General features: G+C 59.0%; 1 protein-coding gene across 4 annotated transcripts in view; it reads right to left on the bottom strand.

The window, feature by feature from the left end:
- TACC1 (transforming acidic coiled-coil containing protein 1) overlaps positions 1 to 23,395 on the bottom strand; it is a 156,569-nt gene that overhangs the window by 89,805 nt on the left and 43,369 nt on the right. For 2 of the 4 annotated variants that reach the window (XM_075346379.1, XM_075346377.1), the window contains exon 1: positions 2,290 to 2,560. The exons of 1 other annotated variant lie outside the window; for it this stretch is intronic. In XM_075346379.1, coding sequence (XP_075202494.1) covers positions 2,290 to 2,405 — 116 coding nt within the window. In that variant the 5' untranslated portion in view covers positions 2,406 to 2,560. Of the gene's footprint in view, positions 1 to 2,289; positions 2,562 to 23,395 lie in introns of those variants that run through there. One more of the 4 variants, XM_075346376.1, reaches the window with a different exon arrangement.

Raw genomic sequence — 23,395 nt, 5'->3', positions numbered from 1 at the left:
CCAATAATGTACATAGAAGACAGGGACCTATAGCAAAGATAAGGTTGGCGATTGTGGTGCCACGTATGGCCGCCCAGAGGAGAGAGGGTAGCGTTTGATTCTCCTCTCACCTCATTTTCTAACAATGAGTAAAGAGGATGTGATGGTGCGGGCTGCTCTCTCCAAGCGCCCCCGTAACAGCTTCATGGTCTATAGCTCCTTGTATATAATCACTGATATGAAGACAAGGCCCTATAGCATTAAATGAGATTACATGTGACACCACCATTAGAAGTATATAGAACCTTATATTCTTGATTCCTGCACCAGAAACATGGCACCATGGATTTTTTTTTTAAATTTTATTCTGCTGAACCAAAGACCCAATGGTATAATTTACCAAAACCACCAGGCAATAATAAGGATATTCTAAAGGCTATATATTTACACACATTGATGTTAACATTTGCCTCTGGCTGCCGCCATCCTAACATGCACAACATCCATTTATCTGCTATTTTTAGAGCTCCAAAGCAATGGGATGTGATGGAGAAAGAATTAAAGGGGGTGGTCAGCGATAGGCCATCCCTTCTCTCATGCCCGAGTCCCAGGCTCTGTACGTATTGTGATTTCTGTACTGGTTGTGGATATCTTGACCCAAACTCATCAGCGTCATACTGTACATGAATACGAGCCTGATGATTTGGGGTCAGGAGCACCGCAGTCGGTCCTGAAATCATGGTCTGTATCTAATCCATTTAACTTGGATGTATAAAGCCAACTTAAAAAGGGAATCTGTCACCAGGTTTATGCCACCTAATGTGAGAGCAGCATAACGCAGAGACAGAGATCCTGATTTCAGTGATGTGTCACTTACTGGGCTGCTTAATGTAGTGTTAATAAAATCACTGATTAATCAGTAGATTATCATTACAGGACTACTTGGCGTGCTGCAGGTAGTCCCGCATATTCATAAGCTCTGTATAACTGCTAGATCTGCAGCAGAGAAAACATTGATTTTATCAAAATAACAGCAAACAGCCCAGTAAGTGACACATCGCTGGAATCAGGGTCTCTGTCTGTACATTATGCTGCTCTCCGATGGGGGGAGCAAAAACCTGGTGACAGATTCCCTTTAAGAATTTAGATTCCTTTTAAAAACAGCACCACACCTGATCAGAGGTTGTGTGCGGTATTGCAGCTCAGCCTTAGTCACTTCGGTGGAGCGGAGCTGCACCAGACACAGCCCATGGCCAGGTAGGGGGGAGTAGGATAGGGGGTAGGAATGAGGGGAGGTCGGGGTAGGAAGTAAGGGGGGGCGGGGTAATGAGGGAGGTAGAAGTGGGGATGGGGGGGGGGAGGAGGAAGGTAGAAGTGGGGATGGGGAGGAAGGTAGAAGTGGGGATGGGGGATGGGGAGGAAGGTAGAAGTGGGGATGGGGGATGGGGGGGGTAGAAGTGGGGGCAGAAGGCCAAGTCGTGCTCTATACCCTTCCTGGGGAGAGCTGGGTGGGTTCTTTTTTTGCTCAAGGGCAAATGTAATATATGGCACCCACTCAAATGAATGGAATGGGCCACAATGTAATACAAGGACTTAGGACCACCAGGGACATTCTTTGCAGTGGTATTCTGCTCTAGTTTATATTGCCAGGTCCAGTCCATGTGCTCAAAAAAAAAAAAAATAGAGGTTTTGCACCTTTGCAAGCCATCACCTGTCCACATGATAGGTAATAATGACGTGGGGGGGTTGCTAGCGACCCCATTGATTTGAAATTGCACATCTCGTCACCCCCCTTATAGGGTCACCATAAGGAAATGGAGCATTTATAGTGCAGCAGCCATGAGAATCAGACGTGATCAGAGGGGCTGCGAGCAGCCGTCTCGGGGTGGGGGTCTTGTGGGGGCCGAAATGCTATAGATTTCCATTATATTTCCATCAGCAGCAACATCTCATTTCATTTCAGTTTGGGGGGAAAGAAATGGACACGCAGGCAAGTTTTAGTAAAGATCAGATGACCCAGTAGTATCCCAGAAAACAGATTATATGAGAACTGGAAGCACTGGTGTTAACCCATTCATACTCAGAACATAAGGTCAGTGATAGGGGATATTTTTTATCATTTCACACCAGATACAATGTATCATGCCAAGCTGTGAGGCTGGTGCTGTGGCACAGATGCAGCAGAGCAGGATCTGCTACATCGATATCATCCTATTAAAATTATTAAAATATTGGGGGATTTCATAGTATTCTGGCTCTGATGCATCTTTACCCTCCTATTAAAATATTGGGGGATTTCATAGTACTCACCCTGACTCACGTCCCTCCTCATCCTCAGTGGTCTCCTCTCCAGACCCTCTCACTGCTGACCAGGTCCATTTTGCCCACTGGACTGGTGACAGCATCTGCCAAGGACTGAATGCCATCCTGCTGCTGATCCCTTCTCAATGGAGGTGCATGCCAGATAGCCCAAATCCTTGCTCTCCCCTGGGTCCTGTGTGATGGTGCAGGGAGGATGCCTCTCCCCTGCTCTGCCTTGTAGCTGGGAATCAGCTGTCTGGCATGTCTGTGCTGTCCCTCCCCCTCCAGACTGTACTACTGCACATAGCAGGGAGATCTCAGCCCACACAGCTCTGCACTGCGGTCCCAGCAGCGATCTCCCACCACTATGTGCCATCTGTGCCCTATATAGGCGCATTAGAAGCCTCTGATATTGGCTCTTGTAACCGCTCAACAGGTTCCATTCCTGCTACAAACCTGTTTGATACAATGTATCAATCACTCTATTTACAAAACACAGTCTTAACCCTTAATGCTCCTATTGCTGCACCACATCCACCCCCTCTCTGCGGTACGTACTATTATACAAAGGGGGAAATCAACACCCACTGGAGCAAAATAGTAGATTAGATAAATTCAGGTCAGTTTTTACATCCGCCCCCCTTTCCCCATGAGTTGAATGGTTCAGTCCCAAATTGTAGGGGAATTAGAAGAACAGAGAAAAAAAAAGTGATGGGAAACCTGCAAAGTAAAGTGTATTGTGCAGCTGTGCAGAGGGTGCTTCCTGCCGGCCTGCGCCGGACACCGGCAGGGGAAGTGCACGGGCAGGGGCAGAGGAAGTGCACGGGCAGGGGCAGTGTGCCGGACACCGGCAGGGGAAGTGCACCGGACACCGGCAGAGGAAGTGCACGGGCAGGGGCAGTGCGCCGGACACCGGCAGGGGAAGTGCACGGGCAGTGCGCCGGACACCGGCAGGGGAAGTGCACGGGCAGGGGCAGTGTGCCGGACACCGGCAGGGGAAGTGCACGGGCAGTGTGCCGGACACCGGCAGGGGAAGTGCACGGGCAGGGGCAGTGCGCCGGACACCGGCAGGGGAAGTGCACGGGCAGGGGCAGTGCGCCGGACACCGGCAGGGGAAGTGCACGGGCAGGGGCAGTGTGCCGGACACCGGCAGGGGAAGTGCACGGGCAGGGGCAGTGTGCCGGACACCGGCAGGGGAAGTGCACGGGCAGGGGCAGTGTGCCGGACACCGGCAGGGGAAGTGCACGGGCAGGGGCAGTGTGCCGGACACCGGCAGGGGAAGTGCACGGGCAGGGGCAGTGTGCCGGACACCGGCAGGGGAAGGGCAGGGGCAGTGTGCCGGACACCGGCAGGGGAAGTGCACGGGCAGGGGCAGTGTGCCGGACACCGGCAGGGGAAGTGCACCGGACACCGGCAGAGGAAGTGCACGGGCAGGGGCAGTGCGCCGGACACCGGCAGGGGAAGTGCACGGGCAGGGGCAGTGTGCCGGACATCGGCAGGGGAAGTGCACGGGCAGGGGCAGTGTGCCGGACACCGGCAGGGGAAGTGCACGGGCAGGGGCAGTGCGCCGGACACCGGCAGGGGAAGTGCACGGGCAGGGGCAGTGCGCCGGACACCGGCAGGGGAAGTGCACGGGCAGGGGCAGTGCGCCGGACACCGGCAGGGGAAGTGCACGGGCAGGGGCAGTGCGCCGGACACCGGCAGGGGAAGTGCACGGGCAGGGGCAGTGTGCCGGACACCGGCAGGGGAAGTGCACGGGCAGGGGCAGTGCGCCGGACACCGGCAGGGGAAGTGCACGGGCAGGGGCAGTGCGCCGGACACCGGCAGGGGAAGTGCACGGGCAGGGGCAGTGCGCCGGACACCGGCAGGGGAAGTGCACGGGCAGGGGCAGTGCGCCGGACACCGGCAGGGGAAGTGCACGGGCAGGGGCAGTGCGCCGGACACCGGCAGGGGAAGTGCACGGGCAGGGGCAGTGCGCCGGACACCGGCAGGGGAAGTGCACGGGCAGGGGCAGTGCGCCGGACACCGGCAGGGGAAGTGCACGGGCAGGGGCAGTGCGCCGGACACCGGCAGGGGAAGTGCACGGGCAGGGGCAGAGGAAGTGCACGGGCAGGGGCAGTGTGCCGGACACCGGCAGGGGAAGTGCACCGGACACCGGCAGAGGAAGTGCACGGGCAGGGGCAGTGCGCCGGACACCGGCAGGGGAAGTGCACGGGCAGTGCGCCGGACACCGGCAGGGGAAGTGCACGGGCAGGGGCAGTGTGCCGGACACCGGCAGGGGAAGTGCACGGGCAGGGGCAGTGCGCCGGACACCGGCAGGGGAAGTGCACGGGCAGGGGCAGTGCGCCGGACACCGGCAGGGGAAGTGCACGGGCAGGGGCAGAGGAAGTGCACGGGCAGGGGCAGTGTGCCGGACACCGGCAGGGGAAGTGCACCGGACACCGGCAGAGGAAGTGCACGGGCAGGGGCAGTGCGCCGGACACCGGCAGGGGAAGTGCACGGGCAGTGCGCCGGACACCGGCAGGGGAAGTGCACGGGCAGGGGCAGTGTGCCGGACACCGGCAGGGGAAGTGCACGGGCAGGGGCAGTGCGCCGGACACCGGCAGGGGAAGTGCACGGGCAGGGGCAGTGCGCCGGACACCGGCAGGGGAAGTGCACGGGCAGGGGCAGTGTGCCGGACACCGGCAGGGGAAGTGCACGGGCAGGGGCAGTGTGCCGGACACCGGCAGGGGAAGTGCACGGGCAGGGGCAGTGTGCCGGACACCGGCAGGGGAAGTGCACGGGCAGGGGCAGTGTGCCGGACACCGGCAGGGGAAGTGCACGGGCAGGGGCAGTGTGCCGGACACCGGCAGGGGAAGGGCAGGGGCAGTGTGCCGGACACCGGCAGGGGAAGTGCACGGGCAGGGGCAGTGTGCCGGACACCGGCAGGGGAAGTGCACCGGACACCGGCAGAGGAAGTGCACGGGCAGGGGCAGTGCGCCGGACACCGGCAGGGGAAGTGCACGGGCAGGGGCAGTGTGCCGGACATCGGCAGGGGAAGTGCACGGGCAGGGGCAGTGTGCCGGACACCGGCAGGGGAAGTGCACGGGCAGGGGCAGTGCGCCGGACACCGGCAGGGGAAGTGCACGGGCAGGGGCAGTGCGCCGGACACCGGCAGGGGAAGTGCACGGGCAGGGGCAGTGCGCCGGACACCGGCAGGGGAAGTGCACGGGCAGGGGCAGTGCGCCGGACACCGGCAGGGGAAGTGCACGGGCAGGGGCAGTGTGCCGGACACCGGCAGGGGAAGTGCACGGGCAGGGGCAGTGCGCCGGACACCGGCAGGGGAAGTGCACGGGCAGGGGCAGTGCGCCGGACACCGGCAGGGGAAGTGCACGGGCAGGGGCAGTGCGCCGGACACCGGCAGGGGAAGTGCACGGGCAGGGGCAGTGCGCCGGACACCGGCAGGGGAAGTGCACGGGCAGGGGCAGTGCGCCGGACACCGGCAGGGGAAGTGCACGGGCAGGGGCAGTGCGCCGGACACCGGCAGGGGAAGTGCACGGGCAGGGGCAGTGCGCCGGACACCGGCAGGGGAAGTGCACGGGCAGGGGCAGTGCGCCGGACACCGGCAGGGGAAGTGCACGGGCAGGGGCAGAGGAAGTGCACGGGCAGGGGCAGTGTGCCGGACACCGGCAGGGGAAGTGCACCGGACACCGGCAGAGGAAGTGCACGGGCAGGGGCAGTGCGCCGGACACCGGCAGGGGAAGTGCACGGGCAGTGCGCCGGACACCGGCAGGGGAAGTGCACGGGCAGGGGCAGTGTGCCGGACACCGGCAGGGGAAGTGCACGGGCAGGGGCAGTGCGCCGGACACCGGCAGGGGAAGTGCACGGGCAGGGGCAGTGCGCCGGACACCGGCAGGGGAAGTGCACGGGCAGGGGCAGTGTGCCGGACACCGGCAGGGGAAGTGCACGGGCAGGGGCAGTGTGCCGGACACCGGCAGGGGAAGTGCACGGGCAGGGGCAGTGTGCCGGACACCGGCAGGGGAAGTGCACGGGCAGGGGCAGTGTGCCGGACACCGGCAGGGGAAGTGCACGGGCAGGGGCAGTGTGCCGGACACCGGCAGGGGAAGTGCACGGGCAGGGGCAGTGTGCCGGACACCGGCAGGGGAAGTGCACGGGCAGGGGCAGTGTGCCGGACACCGGCAGGGGAAGGGCAGGGGCAGTGTGCCGGACACCGGCAGGGGAAGTGCACGGGCAGGGGCAGTGTGCCGGACACCGGCAGGGGAAGTGCACCGGACACCGGCAGAGGAAGTGCACGGGCAGGGGCAGTGCGCCGGACACCGGCAGGGGAAGTGCACGGGCAGGGGCAGTGTGCCGGACATCGGCAGGGGAAGTGCACGGGCAGGGGCAGTGTGCCGGACACCGGCAGGGGAAGTGCACGGGCAGGGGCAGTGCGCCGGACACCGGCAGGGGAAGTGCACGGGCAGGGGCAGTGCGCCGGACACCGGCAGGGGAAGTGCACGGGCAGGGGCAGTGCGCCGGACACCGGCAGGGGAAGTGCACGGGCAGGGGCAGTGCGCCGGACACCGGCAGGGGAAGTGCACGGGCAGGGGCAGTGTGCCGGACACCGGCAGGGGAAGTGCACGGGCAGGGGCAGTGCGCCGGACACCGGCAGGGGAAGTGCACGGGCAGGGGCAGTGCGCCGGACACCGGCAGGGGAAGTGCACGGGCAGGGGCAGTGCGCCGGACACCGGCAGGGGAAGTGCACGGGCAGGGGCAGTGCGCCGGACACCGGCAGGGGAAGTGCACGGGCAGGGGCAGTGCGCCGGACACCGGCAGGGGAAGTGCACGGGCAGGGGCAGTGCGCCGGACACCGGCAGGGGAAGTGCACGGGCAGGGGCAGTGCGCCGGACACCGGCAGGGGAAGTGCACGGGCAGGGGCAGTGCGCCGGACACCGGCAGGGGAAGTGCACGGGCAGGGGCAGTGCGCCGGACACCGGCAGGGGAAGTGCACGGGCAGGGGCAGTGTGCCGGACACCGGCAGGGGAAGTGCACGGGCAGGGGCAGTGTGCCGGACACCGGCAGGGGAAGTGCACGGGCAGGGGCAGTGCGCCGGACACCGGCAGGGGAAGTGCACGGGCAGGGGCAGTGTGCCGGACATCGGCAGGGGAAGTGCACGGGCAGGGGCAGTGTGCCGGACACCGGCAGGGGAAGTGCACGGGCAGGGGCAGTGTGCCGGACACCGGCAGGGGAAGTGCACGGGCAGGGGCAGTGCGCCGGACACCGGCAGGGGAAGTGCACGGGCAGGGGCAGTGCGCCGGACACCGGCAGGGGAAGTGCACGGGCAGGGGCAGTGCGCCGGACACCGGCAGGGGAAGTGCACGGGCAGGGGCAGTGTGCCGGACACCGGCAGGGGAAGTGCACGGGCAGGGGCAGTGCGCCGGACACCGGCAGGGGAAGTGCACGGGCAGGGGCAGTGCGCCGGACACCGGCAGGGGAAGTGCACGGGCAGGGGCAGTGTGCCGGACATCGGCAGGGGAAGGGCAGGGGCAGTGTGCCGGACACCGGCAGGGGAAGTGCACGGGCAGGGGCAGTGTGCCGGACACCGGCAGGGGAAGTGCACGGGCAGGGGCAGTGCGCCGGACACCGGCAGGGGAAGTGCACGGGCAGGGGCAGTGCGCCGGACACCGGCAGGGGAAGTGCACGGGCAGGGGCAGTGTGCCGGACACCGGCAGGGGAAGTGCACGGGCAGGGGCAGTGTGCTGGACACCGGCAGGGGAAGTGCACGGGCAGGGGCAGTGTGCCGGACATCGGCAGGGGAAGTGCACGGGCAGGGGCAGTGCGCCGGACACCGGCAGGGGAAGTGCACGGGCAGGGGCAGTGTGCCGGACATCGGCAGGGGAAGTGCACGGGCAGGGGCAGTGCGCCGGACACCGGCAGGGGAAGTGCACGGGCAGGGGCAGTGTGCCGGACACCGGCAGGGGAAGTGCACGGGCAGGGGCAGTGCGCCGGACACCGGCAGGGGAAGTGCACGGGCAGGGGCAGTGTGCCGGACACCGGCAGGGGAAGTGCACGGGCAGGGGCAGTGTGCCGGACACCGGCAGGGGAAGTGCACGGGCAGGGGCAGTGTGCCGGACATCGGCAGGGGAAGTGCACGGGCAGGGGCAGTGCGCCAGACACCGGCAGGGGAAGTGCACGGGCAGGGGCAGTGCGCCGGACACCGGCAGGGGAAGTGCACGGGCAGGGGCAGTGTGCCGGACACCGGCAGGGGAAGTGCACGGGCAGGGGCAGTGTGCCGGACACCGGCAGGGAAAGTGCACGGGCAGGGGCAGTGCGCCGGACACCGGCAGGGGAAGTGCACGGGCAGGGGCAGTGCGCCGGACACCGGCAGGGGAAGTGCACGGGCAGGGGCAGTGTGCCGGACACCGGCAGGGGAAGTGCACGGGCAGGGGCAGTGTGCCGGACACCGGCAGGGGAAGTGCACGGGCAGGGGCAGTGTGCCGGACATCGGCAGGGGAAGTGCACGGGCAGGGGCAGTGCGCCAGACACCGGCAGGGGAAGTGCACGGGCAGGGGCAGTGCGCCGGACACCGGCAGGGGAAGTGCACGGGCAGGGGCAGTGTGCCGGACACCGGCAGGGGAAGTGCACGGGCAGGGGCAGTGTGCCGGACACCGGCAGGGAAAGTGCACGGGCAGGGGCAGTGCGCCGGACACCGGCAGGGGAAGTGCACGGGCAGGGGCAGTGTGCCGGACACCGGCAGGGGCAGTGCGCCGGACACCGGCAGGGGAAGTGCAGGGGCAGGGGCAGTGTGCCGGACACCGGCAGGGGAAGTGCACGGGCAGGGGGGCAGTGCGCCGCACACCGGCAGGGGAAGTGCACGGGCAGGGGCAGTGCGCCGGACACCGGCAGGGGAAGTGCAGGGGCAGTGCGCCGGACACCGGCAGGGGAAGTGCACGGGCAGGGGCAGTGCGCCGGACACCGGCAGGGGAAGTGCACGGGCAGGGGCAGTGTGCCGGACACCGGCAGGGGAAGTGCACGGGCAGGGGCAGTGTGCCGGACACCGGCAGGGGAAGTGCACGGGCAGGGGCAGTGTGCTGGACACCGGCAGGGGAAGTGCACGGGCAGGGGCAGTGCGCCGGACACCGGCAGGGGAAGTGCACGGGCAGGGGCAGTGTGCCGGACATCGGCAGGGGAAGTGCACGGGCAGGGGCAGTGTGCCGGACACCGGCAGGGGAAGTGCACGGGCAGGGGCAGTGTGCCGGACACCGGCAGGGGAAGTGCACGGGCAGGGGCAGTGCGCCGGACACCGGCAGGGGAAGTGCACGGGCAGGGGCAGTGCGCCGGACACCGGCAGGGGAAGTGCACGGGCAGGGGCAGTGCGCCGGACACCGGCAGGGGAAGTGCACGGGCAGGGGCAGTGTGCCGGACACCGGCAGGGGAAGTGCACGGGCAGGGGCAGTGCGCCGGACACCGGCAGGGGAAGTGCACGGGCAGGGGCAGTGCGCCGGACACCGGCAGGGGAAGTGCACGGGCAGGGGCAGTGTGCCGGACATCGGCAGGGGAAGGGCAGGGGCAGTGTGCCGGACACCGGCAGGGGAAGTGCACGGGCAGGGGCAGTGTGCCGGACACCGGCAGGGGAAGTGCACGGGCAGGGGCAGTGCGCCGGACACCGGCAGGGGAAGTGCACGGGCAGGGGCAGTGCGCCGGACACCGGCAGGGGAAGTGCACGGGCAGGGGCAGTGTGCCGGACACCGGCAGGGGAAGTGCACGGGCAGGGGCAGTGTGCCGGACACCGGCAGGGGAAGTGCACGGGCAGGGGCAGTGTGCCGGACATCGGCAGGGGAAGTGCACGGGCAGGGGCAGTGCGCCGGACACCGGCAGGGGAAGTGCACGGGCAGGGGCAGTGTGCCGGACATCGGCAGGGGAAGTGCACGGGCAGGGGCAGTGCGCCGGACACCGGCAGGGGAAGTGCACGGGCAGGGGCAGTGTGCCGGACACCGGCAGGGGAAGTGCACGGGCAGGGGCAGTGCGCCGGACACCGGCAGGGGAAGTGCACGGGCAGGGGCAGTGTGCCGGACACCGGCAGGGGAAGTGCACGGGCAGGGGCAGTGTGCCGGACACCGGCAGGGGAAGTGCACGGGCAGGGGCAGTGTGCCGGACATCGGCAGGGGAAGTGCACGGGCAGGGGCAGTGCGCCAGACACCGGCAGGGGAAGTGCACGGGCAGGGGCAGTGCGCCGGACACCGGCAGGGGAAGTGCACGGGCAGGGGCAGTGTGCCGGACACCGGCAGGGGAAGTGCACGGGCAGGGGCAGTGTGCCGGACACCGGCAGGGAAAGTGCACGGGCAGGGGCAGTGCGCCGGACACCGGCAGGGGAAGTGCACGGGCAGGGGCAGTGCGCCGGACACCGGCAGGGGAAGTGCACGGGCAGGGGCAGTGTGCCGGACACCGGCAGGGGAAGTGCACGGGCAGGGGCAGTGTGCCGGACACCGGCAGGGGAAGTGCACGGGCAGGGGCAGTGTGCCGGACATCGGCAGGGGAAGTGCACGGGCAGGGGCAGTGCGCCAGACACCGGCAGGGGAAGTGCACGGGCAGGGGCAGTGCGCCGGACACCGGCAGGGGAAGTGCACGGGCAGGGGCAGTGTGCCGGACACCGGCAGGGGAAGTGCACGGGCAGGGGCAGTGTGCCGGACACCGGCAGGGAAAGTGCACGGGCAGGGGCAGTGCGCCGGACACCGGCAGGGGAAGTGCACGGGCAGGGGCAGTGTGCCGGACACCGGCAGGGGCAGTGCGCCGGACACCGGCAGGGGAAGTGCAGGGGCAGGGGCAGTGTGCCGGACACCGGCAGGGGAAGTGCACGGGCAGGGGGGCAGTGCGCCGCACACCGGCAGGGGAAGTGCACGGGCAGGGGCAGTGCGCCGGACACCGGCAGGGGAAGTGCAGGGGCAGTGCGCCGGACACCGGCAGGGGAAGTGCACGGGCAGGGGCAGTGCGCCGGACATCGGCAAGGGGGAGTGCGTGGGCCGCGGCTCCTGCTCAGACACATTGTGCGCTTTTTCTTTTATTCTTTGGAGCCTTTTGTTATTTCCTTTCTTTTTCATTTGCAACACAATAGGAAATATGGAGGAGAATCCTGGGAATGTGGAGAGCCCCGGGCCATGGAGTGAAGGGTGGAAAAGTGTCATTACAAACCAGCCACAAGTCTATGGTGTGGACCCAAGTCCACCGCCCCCCCATCACTCCTCATCCTATACCGGACAGGCTGCCGCACCATATTACCAGGGGATCGTCCAGCGGGTCTTGGTTTTGGCAAAGTAAGACTATGTTCACACAGGGCGTTTTTGCAGCATTTTTTTTTTAAAGGGAACCTGTCACCAGAATTTTCACTATTAGGCCGGATTCACACTTGCATCGCATCACCCGGCACGGCCGCACACTCTCCTGACATGAGCGTCTCAGCTAAATGTATTTCTATGCAGCTGACCCGCTCCTGTCCAGAGAGTGTGAGGCCGTGCCAGGTGATACGATGCAAGACTCAGGCGAGTCTCTCTCAAGTGTGACTCCAGCCTTAAACTAAAAGAATCCCTTTCTGCAGCTCCTGAGTTGCATTCTATAAGGGTTCATCTTGCTACTGGCCCCCCTTTCAGACCTAAATAACAACTTTATCAAATATTACCTTTTGCTTTGGTAATGAGGTTTGCTGGCCCCGGGGGCGGGCTGTGTTTCATCTGTTATCCCCCCTCCTGCCGCTGTTCGCCGTCCACCAGTGTTCATTTACATAGATGAGGCCGCCGCCCTCATGTTCCGCAGTGCTCCGGAAACTCATGCATGCGCAGTGGCACTATCGCGGGACTGAGCACTGTTTTCAAATCGCGAGCGCCGGTAATGTTATTGCGCAGGTGCGAGATTGTGGGCGGGTACTTGGATGACACTGGTGATGACATTCACATTCATCACCAGCGTCATCCAAGTACCCGCCCATAACCTCGTGCCTGCGCAATAACATCACCAGCGCTCGCGATTTGAAAACAGTGCTCAGTCCCGCGATCGTGCCACTGCGCATGCGCGAGACTTCAGGAGCACTGCGGAACATGAAGGCGGCGGCCTCATCTATGTAAATGAACACTGGGAGATGGCGAACAGTAGCTGGAGGGGGATAACAGACGAAATACAGCCCGCCCCCGGGGCCAGCAAACCTGATTACCATAGCAAAAGGTAATCTAATATATAAAGCTGTATGTGTATGTGTGTGTGTCCGGGATTGGCATCCGCACCGTCGCAGCTACAGCCACAAAATTTTGCACACTCACACTTCTGGACCCCGAGAGCGTCATAGGCTATGTTTTGAGGGGAAATTGTAACACCGCGCTTTACAGTTATTCACCAAAAAACCTGCCTCCATTAAAGCGAATGGAGCTGGGAGCCACAGTGCAGCCAGAACTTCAGAAGAATGCGCAGCCACGCCCTTAAATGAAATGTTGGTGTGTAAAAATGCAGCGAGGGAAAGAGACAGACACAGACAGGGAAAGAGGCAAACACAAAGAGACAGACACAGACAAAGAGAGAGACAGAGACAGACAGGTAAAGAGACAAAGACAGACAGGGAAAGTGACAGACAGGGTAAGAGACAGACAAAGAGACAGACACAGGGAAAGAGGCAGACAGGGAAAGAGAGGGAAAGAGACAGACAGGGAAAGAGACAGAGACAGACAGGGAAAGAGATTGAGACAGACGCAGAAAGAGACAGAGACAGTCAGAGACAGACAGGGAAAAAGACAGACAGACAAAGAGATAGAGAGAGACAGAGAGATATATACAGGGGGGGAGACAGACATTATAATTACATTTATATCTATTTGTTTTGTGGTTTTTGTGTGCAGAATACATTTTTGTTAATACATTCTATTTTAACAGCAGTTATTAACCCGGGTGCAGCCGGGTAGTACAGCTAGTATTTTATAAAGTTTTTATGTAGGTCTGAAAGGGGGGCCAGTAGCAAGATGAACCTTTCTAGAATGCAGCCCAGGAGCTGCAGAAGGGGATTCTTTTAGTTTAAGGGTACGCTCACACGAGCGACAAAAACGGACGAGAGCAATGCGAGAAATTCTCGCATTGCACTCGGACCAATACTAGTCAATGAGGGAGAGCTGTTGGTCAGCTTTTCTTGCATCCAGATTCTGGATGTGAGAAAAGCGGCAGCATGCTGCGATTTGATCCAGAATACGTCCGAGGCTCGCCAATACAAGTCAATGGGTGCAAGAAAAATCGGATGTCACACGGACGGCACACGGACCATCCTAGTGACATCCGTTTTTCTAAATACAATCCTATCATGTAGCACAGAACACTGTAAATTCTCCTGTACATGACTGTAAATGAGTAACAGCTGCTGTGCAAAAAAACGGATTGTATACTGACAGCATACTGACAGCACACTGAGTGCACACTGATGACAAGTGAGAAAAATTCGTCCGACTCTCGCAAACGAGAATGGGACCGTTTTTTAATATGTTCGTGTGAGTCCAGCCTAATAGCGAAAATTCTGGTGACAGGTTCCCTTTAAGTGTTTTTGGCTTGGCTTTATGCAAATGCATGCTAATAAAATTTGACAAAACAGTCAGGAAAAAAACTGCAGGTGTTTGTGTGTGTGCATGAGATTTGAGAAATCTCAAACTTTGCTGGGACGGTAAAAAGCAGCACTTTTTATTACCATGGATTTGCATAAAACCAAGGCAAATCTGCAGCTAAAAAACACAGCAAGAACTTACCAAAAAAGCCCTGTGTGAACATACCCTAAGGCTATATTCACACAGGGCTTTTTTGGTAAGTTTTTTTTTCCTGACAAAAACCTGATCTTGTGGCTGGAAATCTCCTTTGAGTCACCTGTGTTTATCATGCATTATTTTAGTGGGGTTTTTGGTGCGGATTTGCTGCTTTTTTTCTACAAAATAGGTTTTATTAATGAAAAAAAGCAGAAAATCTGCAGCAAAGAATTGACATGCTCATTCTTTAAAAACCTGACTAAAAACGCAGGTATTTGACAAAACAAGAAAAAAAACCTGGTGTGTGTGTGTGTGTGTGTGTGTGTGTGTGTGTGTGTGTGTGTGTGTGTGTGTGTAAGTAATCTCATAGACTTTGCTGGGACTGTAAAAAGCTTTTTATTAGTAGGTATTTGCATAAAACCAAGGCAAATCTGCAGCTAAAAAAACGCAGAAAAACTTACCAAAAAAGCCCTGTGTGAACATAGCCTAATATGGAGCAAGTGGAATGCAATAAAAAAAAATCACATTCTACTCGGACCAATATTACTCTGTGTCACTCCCATGAGCAATTTTTTTTCCAGCCCTAATTGGACCTAGAAAACAATTGCAGCATGCTGCGAGTGGAATGCGATCCTATTTCATGCGCACCCATTCATGTCTATGGGGACAAGAGAAACCTTGCACTGCACTTGCGTTACATCGGAGTGCACTGCGATATACGCATCAGCCGGCAATGGAAGAGATAGAGAGATAAATCTCTCCCCTCCGCAGCGCCGGCCCTCCCCTCCGCAGCTGTGGTCTAATCGCAGGATCGGACCACAGTCGCATGACACTGAGCTCCCACTGAGCTGCGAGTGTGAGCCGTGTGTCCTGCGAGCACTCGCACTAATCCTTGTGTGGCCCCAGCCTTATAGAAAAAACGCTAAAAAAAAATGCAACAAAAAACGCAGATGACTCCCAGTAGACATCCTGCCACAAGATCAGGTTTTGGTCAGGAAAAAAAACTGCTGCAAAAATGCCCTGTGTGAACATAGCCTCATGGACCCCAAAGGGTCAGGAGAAAATAACCCCCTTTAGGGTATGTGCGCATGTTGCTTTTTACCCGCTTTTTACCTGCTTTTTTGCTGCTTTTTCTTTTGCGCTGTTTAATGCCAAAATGGATGTGTTCTTCTATTCTAGCAAAGTCTATGGGAATTTGGGTTTCTTGTTCACACTATGTTGTTCAAAATGCTGCCTTTTTGAGGCAGAACTTTGGTCAAAAACTCAGCTTTTCAAAGAAGCAACATGTCAATTGTTTTTGCCATTTGGGTTTTGCACTGCAAAGCTGAGTTTTTGACCAAAGTTCTACCACAAAAAGGCAGCATTTTGAACAACATAGTGTGAACAAGAAACCCAAATTCCCATAGACTTTGCTTGAATAGAAGAACACATCCATTTTGGCATTAAACAGCGCAGAAGAAAAAGCAGCAAAAAAGCAGGTAAAAAGCAGGTAAAAAGCAACGTGCGCACATACCCTTAGAGCTGACTTTGGGGCCGATGTCCTCTCTCCACCTGTGGCAACTCAATCCAGAACTGACGGCCATCACTCAAGTCTTCTCCAGAGGGGAACACGCACAAGACATGCCCTATGCCCCAGCGTCATCCGGGAACCTGCTTATCCACTCTCCGCAGCCCTATTTGGCCACTAGAGTTCCACTGATGTTCCTGCATCACTAGCCTCCACGGTCACCTCTTTACCACTTTCATGGCCCACCATGAGTAGAGGACCACTGGTGCACCCTTGGCAGTAAAATGCACATACTACGGGCATATGCCCAAACTACAGACAAGCCTGGTGTTTATGTAGCACCCACGGGGCAGGTGATAAATACTCGTCGTCGGCCTGGTGATGTCGGGTCTGGGGATGTCATGGGGTGGCCCTTGTGCCCAGTTTTGTGGCCCCGAGGTGTGCAATAAAGGAAGGGGTAGTGATAATCGAGGTTTGATTTTGTGACGCCACCTGCAGTATGCGGCGAGGGAATTAGCCGCCACTGCTGTCGCTGTCCTCCGGGGCGGATGGTAGTAGCAGCTAAGATGTTTTTGCTCCCCACAGGTGGATGATGAGGGGAGTAGTAATGGTAGGCGCAAAAGCACGGGGCGGCGGCAAGAACAGGCGGACACAGTCTCTGTGGGTTCCCGGTGTTTTACTCACATTTCTGTAGGTAACCCAATTGCTGCTCCCGAAGTACTGGCCACCGCTGTGATGGGCCCCAGTCGATCCTGGATCCATTGGAGGTCAGACCCAGTGCAGTGGTTGGTGGGCCCTTCCTGCTTGCGCCTGTTGAAATGGATCCCCGTGCCCTAAAGCTACTTGGGGACCCCTGCACTTGACTTGTTGTCTCCCGTCCCGTATGCCGGTGCCACGGGTCCGCTGTGGGGCCTGACGTAGGGCTTGACTCCGGACCCTATGTAGCACTGTGCTCCGGGAACTGTGGTGGCCAGAGGGACATACAGTCCTGCAGATTCTGATGATCCAACCTGAAGTATGGTTCACCATAGGGTTCTGCACCCTGAGCTGCGCTGGTCCTGAGGGAGCAAATGAAGCTCTCCCTTCAGGGACCAAGGTCAAGATTACCAAATCCTCCTGTAACGGCAAGCCAGCCACTAAGCAGGACCCCGAGGTACCCCAAAACCCATTAATCCCTATACAGGGATCTGGAATTACTGCAGGGTCCAGGGGTTCACTGCCTATGGTAGGTGGCAGTCCAGAGATGGGGATAGTCAACAGGCCAATTCAAACCGAGATGTCAGGCGAGGTACAAAACAGTAGGCAGGAGGGACATCAATAAACAAAGCCGAGTTCATACAAGACAACAAACAAGGTGCACAGTACGAGGAAGGATGTGGCTCACAGCAACACAAGGCTATATCTGGCAAAGGGCCAAGAACACTGAAGGACATAAAAAGGGTGTGGTGCCTTCCCATAGGCTGAAGTAGAAGCTGATACTAGCTGGAAGGCACACACCCCTACAGTCAGTCAGCAGTACTGCAAGTTCCAGTCAGACCAAGCCTGGTGAATGTGCGGCGACTCCACCCACCAGAGCCACGGGAACTGACTTCTCCCTCATCACCAGCACTGCCTGCAGTGTGAGTAGAGCAGCGCCTGGTGACTGGGGCAGACATCACTGGAGTAGGACCTAGTGGAGACATGACAGTAGAACGGCGCCTGGTGACCAGGGAAGACGTCACCGAAGCAGGCCCAGGAGACGTGACACCTCCTATGTCTCTCAGTTTGGGCAGTGTCTTGGTGGTAGAGCTGCTCCAAATGGACAAGGAGTTTAGACGTTTGAGACCCTGGGGAGACCATAGCAGATGAGAGTAGAAGCTGGAGAGGTAAGAGTACTAGCGGGACTGAGCCCTCAAATTGACACTGTCCGCTGAATCTGGGATGGTTGAGAGCTAGACGTTAGACCTCCTTCACATGTCCATGTTTCTAGTACTTGTTGTATCTATCGCTTTAACAGATCCCACATGTATGGGCCTGCTCACATGTCCATCTTTTTATGCATATAGCAGGATAAGGCACAGCCACAGTGTAAGAGATGTTAAGGTGCACTTGTAGGTTTCCACACCATATGTCCAGAGAATTAGAAACAAGGCACTAATCTTTTTATGCACACTGTCCATGCAAACAACATGGAGACATATCTATTGTTTCTGGTAGCACCGATAACAAGGGCCAATGCGAGTCTATGGATCTATGAAAAATATGTGCAGCACACAAGGTAATAAGCATCAGCAGCAATCCTACATGAGGCAATAGTTTGGCTTGAACCGAAGTATTACACACTGTGAGTTATTTGGTAATTTGTATTTTTGATGATTCATTTTATTATTGAACATCTCCAGTGGTGTCGGTCAATGTTAAGCTCTTTATCTGTTGATGATCCAAGTTTTGGGCAGCACCAACCAGAACCTCCCAGACACTGATCAGAGAGGCGACTGTATTCCTTTACCATAAATATCCCATTTAAGAAGGGTCCACAATTCTCCACAGGGTTTAGGTCCGGTGAGGAAGGTGTCGGGTCGTTATTCTTTTATCTTTAAGGTCTTTACTGGCAGTCGAGCAGTGGAGACTCCGAAGCTGTGATGGAGCATTGTCCTGCATAAAAATCATGGTTTTCTTGAAAGATGTAAATGTTTTCCTGTCATTGCTTGAAGAAAGTGTCTTCTAAAAACTGGCAGTAGGCTTGGGAGTTTATTTTGAGTCCATGTTCAACCCGAAAAAGGTCCAACTAGCTCATGTTTAATCATCCCAGCCCAAAGCAGAACTCCACCTCCACTTTGCTGGCATCTGAGTGGAAGTGGCGTTCTGTGCTTGTTTTTGATCCAGCCCCGGACACATCCATCTGGTCAGTCAAGTTTCACTTTCATCTCATCAGTAGCCCAGTCTTCATGTTTTCTGTGTGTTCTTCAGCAGTGGTCGGGTTTCAGACTGCCGTAAGATGGTTGCTGGACATGTAGTCAATGGGAGGTGATTATCCTCTGTGATGTAAATCCGGATGCAAGTGTGGCGCCCTGGACAAGCCAGGGGCCACAGGTAACAACACCACCACACCCCATACTCCCTGTAGGCACATCAAGGTCAGAACACAAAATCCTTGTTGCCCTCCCCAGGGGCTGATGTCCACACCAGGGGGTGGAGCCAGGTGGTTGGTCTCCACCCACCAAGGAGTTCACAGTCCTGGAGGAGGGAAAAACACTGGCAGTTAGAGTTTGGAGGAGGAAGTGGAAGGAGGGAAGGAGTAGAGAGGAGAAAAGTGACAGCAAAAGAGCCTGAAGTTAGTCCGGGTGTGTGGCCCGGACAGAACAGCAAGGTTGGCAGACGGTGGTGACCGTCTGCAGGAGTGGCCTATCGGAGTTGCCGTAAGGACCGTGGACGGGTGGTGGCCCGGTGGTACCGGACCGGTACACAAGGAGAAGCCAGCACCATTGGCAGGGGCCTTTCGGATCCCGGCAAGGCTAGGAGTCGCCGTGAATTTGCCAAATCCGTTAGTGAAGGGGACCTCCTGGGTTTCCAAACAGTCAAGTCCCGACAGAAGGCAACCGTCCAACCGTGAAGGGGAGACACCGCCAAGGGCAACCGTCTCCCAGGGCCAGCGCCTGCGGGCAAAAGGGGCTCCTCCGGCCCATATCCAAGTCGGGGAGCGGGTTACAGGTGGGAACCCATCGCTACCAACACTGAACTTAGGTGCAGGGAGAGACAGTCACCACTAACCTGCAGGGAGGAACAACCGCAGCCGTCTGGGGGACCCGTCCATCCAGCCGAGTGTTTTACCAAGAACTGTGTCCTGATTACTGGCTGAGTGAGTACCCCCGTGCCGTGCGGCACAGCGCTGCCCCTGCGACCCTGCACCTCGCCAGGCCCCGCAACCCGCCTGCCATCCACCCCTACCTACCCCATCACCGGGCCCCGGGACAACCAACCCCCTACCCACGGAGGGGAGAAATACCATCAAAGCTGCTCCCTGTCACCGCTCCCGGGATCCCCGTCCAGAGTAGCGGTGGTGTCACCAAAATCACCACAACCGTGGGTGGCGTCACGGACAATATCCAAATCCCCCGTAATCAATTCCCCCCTTTTCACTCACGGGCGAGGAACGCCGCTCGAGTCCCCGGGATCCGGCCCACCGCTCGAGCCACCACCCAGCAGCAGCGGCCGCAGCAGCCGGACCCAAGCAGTGGGAGAGCAGAGCGCGTCCTCCTCCGCCCGCGACAACTTGGCGTCACGAACAGGATCTTACCGCTCTGCCGTCTGGTAGAGGTGCGCCTTGTAACCGCCGGAGGTGTCCGGCCGAAAATTTCGAGAAGCCGCCATCTTGGGCGCGAAGAATTCCCGCTCGAGCGTCTCCTCGAGTAGTGGAGGCGCGAAGGCCAAAACCCCGCCCCTATAGAGGAGGAGCCGGAAAGAGGCTAAGGGGACGGAAACAAGATGTCTGCGCCCGAAGGAGCCGCTGAAGGAGCGGCGGACGCAGCCGTGGAAGTACCCGCAGAGGGGAATGGGCCTGCCCAAGTCCCGGCCGCGTTGGCGGGGGGCGCCGCAGCCCCAGCTCTCGCTCAGGTGATGCCGTTCTCTTTGCCCTATGTGCCCGGAGCTGTCTGGTTACCACAGTACGATGGGAAACGTGATGCTTTGCAGGTTTTCCGGAAAAAGCTTAGCCCGCTACTGGAACTGTACCCCCTGACTGATAAGCAACGTGCAGCGCTAGTGCTGGGGCAGCTAACCGGCGCGGCTGAGCAAGAGGCGGAGACCTGGGCTGAGGGGGACCGGTCCTCTGTGGCCACCATCTTTGAAAAGCTGCAGACTGCCTTTGAGACCCGTACCGAGGCCGAGTTGCAGATGCAATTCTATCAATGCCAACAGCGGCCCGCAGATAGCATTCGGGACTATGCCCTGCGCCTGCAAACCGCACTCCGCACACTGAAGCGGGTGGACACCATCAACAGTGTGGACAGTAACAAGATGTTAAGTGAGCAGTTTGTGCAGGGGATGAGATCCTCAGAGGACCGCAAACAGCTCCGGCTGTGGGCTCTAGAACACCCTGACGCGGACTTTGCCGTATTAAAGGAACGGGCCATCAAGGCTCTACAACCTCCCGCATTAGAAGCTCCTGAACCAGCCCCGTGGCCAGTGGAGACTGCTCCCGTCGTGGTGGCCCCTACCCCACCAGTGCCTACAGCCCCGAGTGGGGAAATGGAGGAACTCTTAAAAATTAACATTAAACCCTATTAAAACTTAACATTTAATGGAGGAACTCGCTGCTCGAGTTCGCCGCATGGATGGGGACCTTGCTAAGATTCTCGCCGCACTCCAGCCTACAACCAGATCCCAGGCACCGGTGAAGATGCAACTCACCGACAGCCCGGAGGACGTCCCCTGGATGCAGCGGAGAAGGGCCAATGACTCCCGGAATGGGCCCCCAATCTGTTACAAGTGCAGCAAACCCGGCCACTACTACCGACGGTGTCCGTTAAACGAGCAACCCCTGGGGCCACGGGCCAATCCTCAGGAGTAGAACCCCATGGCCCCCCCAGACTGGCGGGACCGGTACATCGGGGCCCGGCCCATAATCCCCGTGGCTGTGGACGGCATACCGGTGATGGCTCTCCTGGACACTGGATCACAGGTAACCACCATACCATACACACTGTATCAACGGTATTGGGGAACAGACGATCTGGCTCCCCCAGATGCCAGCATAACACTGATTGCCGCTAATGGACTCCCATTGACCCAAGTGGGATACAAACAAGTAGCCATGACCGTGGGGCGAGCTGAACTGCAGCACCAGGCTATGATTGTGATAATGAATGAACCCAGTGATCATAACCCGAAGATAGTGCTAGGGACCAATGTGATGGAGCACTGTATGAGTGATGTGCTGACCCTATTGCAGCAGCTGGCCGCCACGGCGGCAGGAAGCCAACAGAGAGCTGTGCAGCGTGAGATCCGAGCCTTGATGTACCGCCAACATGTGAACTCGACAGGAGGAGAGATTGGTGGGGTGAGAGTGATGGATGTTGCCCCGTTGATTGTGCCTCCCAGGAGCGAGATGATGATTTGGTGTAGGGCACCAGTAGGGCCCCAGGGGCGTGACTACCCTGGGGCGTGACTACCCTGCCATGATAGAGTCCATGCCCTCCGAACACTGGCCCACAGTAATGGCCGCCCGAGGGGTGGTGGATGTAAAGAAGGGGAGAGTGCTTGTGAGAGTGCTGAACTGTGGAGAGGAAGAAGTCAGGCTTCCCCGGTACGCTACACTTGCCAAGTTGCTCACTCTGGATCCCCACACCATCCATGAGGCAGCCCCCCCAATCTCACCACCTGCTGCCAACACTCCCCCGCCCCAAGGGGAGGTAGATGAGTGGCATCGACAGCTACATGTAGGCACTGACGATACACCTACACACCACAAAGAAGGGGTATACCGGGTGGTCCGGGAGTATGAGCAGGTTTTTAGCAAACATCCTCTAGACTTTGGGCAGATTAAAGGGGTTCAGCACCATATCCCCACCAGTGAGCATCCCCCTATTAAGGAAAGGTACAGGCCTATTCCCCCTGCACACTACCAATGTGCCAAGGACATGTTGAGGAACATGAAGGAGGCAGGGGTTATCAGGGACAGTAGTAGTCCCTGGGCCGCCCCGTTGGTGCTGGTTAAGAAGAAGGATGGCACCATGCGGATGTGTGTGGATTACCGGAAGATCAATCAGATAACGCATAAAGATGCTTACCCTCTGCCCCGTATTGAGGAGTCCTTGTCCGCGCTGAGAACCGCAAACTACTTCTCTACTCTTGACCTCACCAGCGGGTATTGGCAAGTGGCCGTGGCGCCCGAAGACCGAGAGAAAACTGCCTTTACCACCCCTATGGGGCTCTGTGAATTCAACAGTATGCCATTTGGGCTGTGCAACGCCCCTGGTACCTTCCAGCGGCTGATGGAGTGCTGTTTGGGGCACCTGAATTTCGAGACCGTCCTGTTGTACCTGGATGATGTGATTGTGAATTCACAGACATATGAAGCCCACCTGGAGCACCTAGCTGAGGTGTTCGCGTCCCTTGCTAAGTACAGGATGAAGTTGAAGCCCTCCAAGTGTCATCTGCTGAAACCCAGAGTGCAGTACCTTGGGCATGTGGTGGGAGCAGAAGGTGTCGCCCCCGACCGCGAGAAGATCACTGCCATCCAGGACTGGCCGAGGCCAACCACGGTGAGGGAAGTAAGGCAGTTTTTGGGCCTGGTAGGGTACTACCGTCGCTTCATCAAGGGCTACACGAAGATGGCTGCCCCCATGCAAGACCTCCTCGTGGGACAAACCAAAGGTGGTAGACCCCTCGGAGCCCCGCTGAAAGCGGCCTTGACTGGAGAGGAGATCCTAGCGTACCCGGACTACAGCCACCCATTCATCCTCTACACCGATGCCAGCAATGTGGGCTTGGGGGCAGTCCTATCTCAGGTCCAAGACGGGAAGGAAAAAGTGATTGCTTATGCTAGCCGAAAACTCCGACCGACTGAAAGGAACCCAGAGAACTACAGCTCCTTCAAGCTGGAGCTCCTGGCGCTGGTGTGGGCTATCACTGAGCGGTTCCGCCATTACCTGGTGGCAGCAAAATTCACTGCTTTCACAGACAACAATCCGCTGACCCACCTGGACACAGCCAAGCTGGGCGCGTTGGAACAGCGGTGGGTGGCCAGGCTAGCCAACTATGATTTCACCATCAAATACAGGGCCGGCCGTGCCAACGTTAATGCTGATGCACTCTCCCGGATGCCCCACCTGTCGGAAGAGGGGTGCGAGGATGACGACCTCAAGGAGATAGAGTTGCCTGCATTTCACCA

Source organism: Anomaloglossus baeobatrachus, chromosome 4, assembly GCF_048569485.1.
Source record: "Anomaloglossus baeobatrachus isolate aAnoBae1 chromosome 4, aAnoBae1.hap1, whole genome shotgun sequence".
NCBI classification, from domain to species: Eukaryota; Metazoa; Chordata; class Amphibia; order Anura; family Aromobatidae; genus Anomaloglossus; species Anomaloglossus baeobatrachus.
The sequence above is the reverse complement of the archived record's forward strand: the minus strand, read 5'-3'. Positions and strand labels throughout refer to the sequence as shown.